The 2,271-nt window shown below is 49.3% G+C and overlaps 1 protein-coding gene across 1 annotated transcript in view; it reads right to left on the bottom strand.

Annotated features, from left to right (window-relative positions):
• tle2b (TLE family member 2, transcriptional corepressor b) overlaps window positions 1-2,271 on the bottom strand; it is a gene marked incomplete at its 5' end in the record, with an annotated part of 40,102 nt that overhangs the window by 939 nt on the left and 36,892 nt on the right. The window contains one exon of the mRNA XM_080794639.1: window positions 1,778-1,854. Coding sequence (XP_080650765.1) covers window positions 1,778-1,854 — 77 coding nt within the window. The remainder of the gene's footprint in view (window positions 1-1,777; window positions 1,855-2,271) is intronic.

The following is a 2,271-nucleotide window of genomic DNA, read 5'->3' as shown; positions in this document are numbered from 1 at the left end:
AACTGGGAACCTTGATCCAGCTGCTCTACTGGCCACTTTTTTACGCTTTTACGCTTTTGGAAGAAAATAGCAAATCTACAAGACTTGTAGATTTGCTATTTTCCGGGCGCGACCCACCCCATTGGCTACTGGAGACGTGCCGATGACATGGATCTCAAAAACAAATTCCTTCAACTCAAAATGCTGCGTTCAAGATCAGGAGAGCATGGGAAGGAGAGGAGGGGCGTTCGCATTTCTTTCACCATATAGTAAATGCATTCATGGTCTGGAGAGGGGTAAAAGGGCAGGGGGCCGAAGCCCCCTTTGATGTCTATGTGTGCCTCTTGTGCACCACCTGGCTTTAGATGAGCTAAAGCTCCCTCTCTGCTCGATCATTTATCTTCTCCCTCCCTCCGTCCTTTCTTCTTCCTCCCCCCCAACCCCCCAACCCCTTCCTCTCTTGGCTTTCATTCCATCTCTCTACTCCTCCCCCCCCCCACCCTCCCCCCTTTGCGTCCGTGCCACTGTACTGTAGCTTCAGGCACGGCAGCAGAGGCTTGTCAATCATCCGTCCAGTGGTGGTGAGAGGCCATTTTGACAGGATCGCTCACACTACGAGCTGACAGAGTGGGTGGGTGGTGGAGGTGGAGGAGGTGGTGGTGGTGGGGGTGGAGTGGGTATTATTTGGAGGTGTGGGCTGGGGTTGAAGTGGACGTGCACCTGGCGGGGCGGAAGAGAGGGGAGATATAGGGGGTATAACAGTCCATCCGCACTGCCAAGCGATGCGCTGAAATCTCATTACAATAACATGTTCTTCAATGAGACTGTCCCGACGTCGTCGTCCACCCCTCCTATCTTCGCTCTCTATTCGAGTCTCTATCCCCCCACCCCCCCAAACACTTTTATTGAGATGTATATATATATATATATACACGCTATACTATTTATTGTTATTATTTGATTTGTTCAGGCTGCGTCGCAAACGCAACGGCCGACGCTCCTCCGTATCAGGACAGTTTTATCGCCGTCGGAAAACGCTCGCTCCTCGCCCGTGTAGAGGAGCTGTTACTCAGCGACGGACACCAGCATAAAAACGACCGCGATGGAAAGGGGACAGAGATGAGAGGCGTGCGTGCGTGTTTGTGTGCGTGTGCGTGTGTGTGTGTGTGCGAGCCATTTGGCAGGAGGGGAGGAGAGCCTGGCATTTGGATAACAGAGCAGATAGCCAGCATTCTCATTTCAGCCTGAGGGGTGGTGACAGGACAGGAGCCACCATGCTTTCCCCTCTATGCTGGCTCTGGTGTACAGAAATATATGACAGCCATGCCCATGCCGCCATCGCACACACACACACACGCGCACACACACACACACGCACGCACGCACGCACGCACGCACACGCACACCAGGTCCGTTTTCACGATCGGCACTTTAAATGGACTTCACTTTGCGTGCTCGCAGAAAGCACATTCGTCATGAATGCATACCTTCGTCCCTCCTAGTTACAGTTCAGTTTTTAGCTGAACAATGTGGCATTTCTGAACATGGAAGAATTATGGAGAGGAGGAACTTTATGATATCAATATACAGTATTCTGATACATGTACAAATGTCAATTTGATCCTCTTATCTTCTTTCTTTTGCTGTCCATGCCAGTCTCTGTGTATCTATTGTTATCTGGGGCTTGACGTGAACCCAGACCACATATGCACGCACGCACGCACGCACGCACGCACACACGCACACACGCACGCACGCACGCACGCACGCACGCACATAAAGTATTATTGTTTCTCACCTGGAAAATGCTGGCCCCATAGGGTGTCCTCCATGCGTTCAACAGATTGTCCTTTCCTGTGCTCACAAACCATTTACCTGCAATGACACACAGACGCACACGCACACACGCACGCACGCACGCACACACACACACACACACACACAGTGGCCAAATGAGAAAATATGAAAACAACTACAGTAGTCTCCTACCTACAGTATAGGTATACCACACTAAAGTCACATGAAAATGCACTGCATTTCAACAATATTATTTAATCAATATCAAATATCATGCAGCGGTCTTTTGTCAGGTGTGTTGTGAACAAAACCCAAATAAGTAAGCCTTTTTCCCCAGCCTTATTTAAAATGAACCAAATGTAATCAGAAGTGTACGGTCTTTCTGTCTGTTTAGCTACAGTAGAGCTACAGTATAGTATACTGTCAGTCATTTAGGACTGGGCCCACATTAAACTAGAGTTCTCAAATCCTGCCTAAAATAAAGTAAGATGGCAA

Source organism: Protomyctophum bolini, assembly GCF_963924005.1.
Source record: "Protomyctophum bolini genome assembly, contig: SCAFFOLD_274, whole genome shotgun sequence".
Lineage (NCBI taxonomy): Eukaryota > Metazoa > Chordata > Actinopteri > Myctophiformes > Myctophidae > Protomyctophum > Protomyctophum bolini.
Note: the sequence above shows the minus strand (reverse complement) of the source record. Positions and strands in the feature narration are given on the sequence as shown.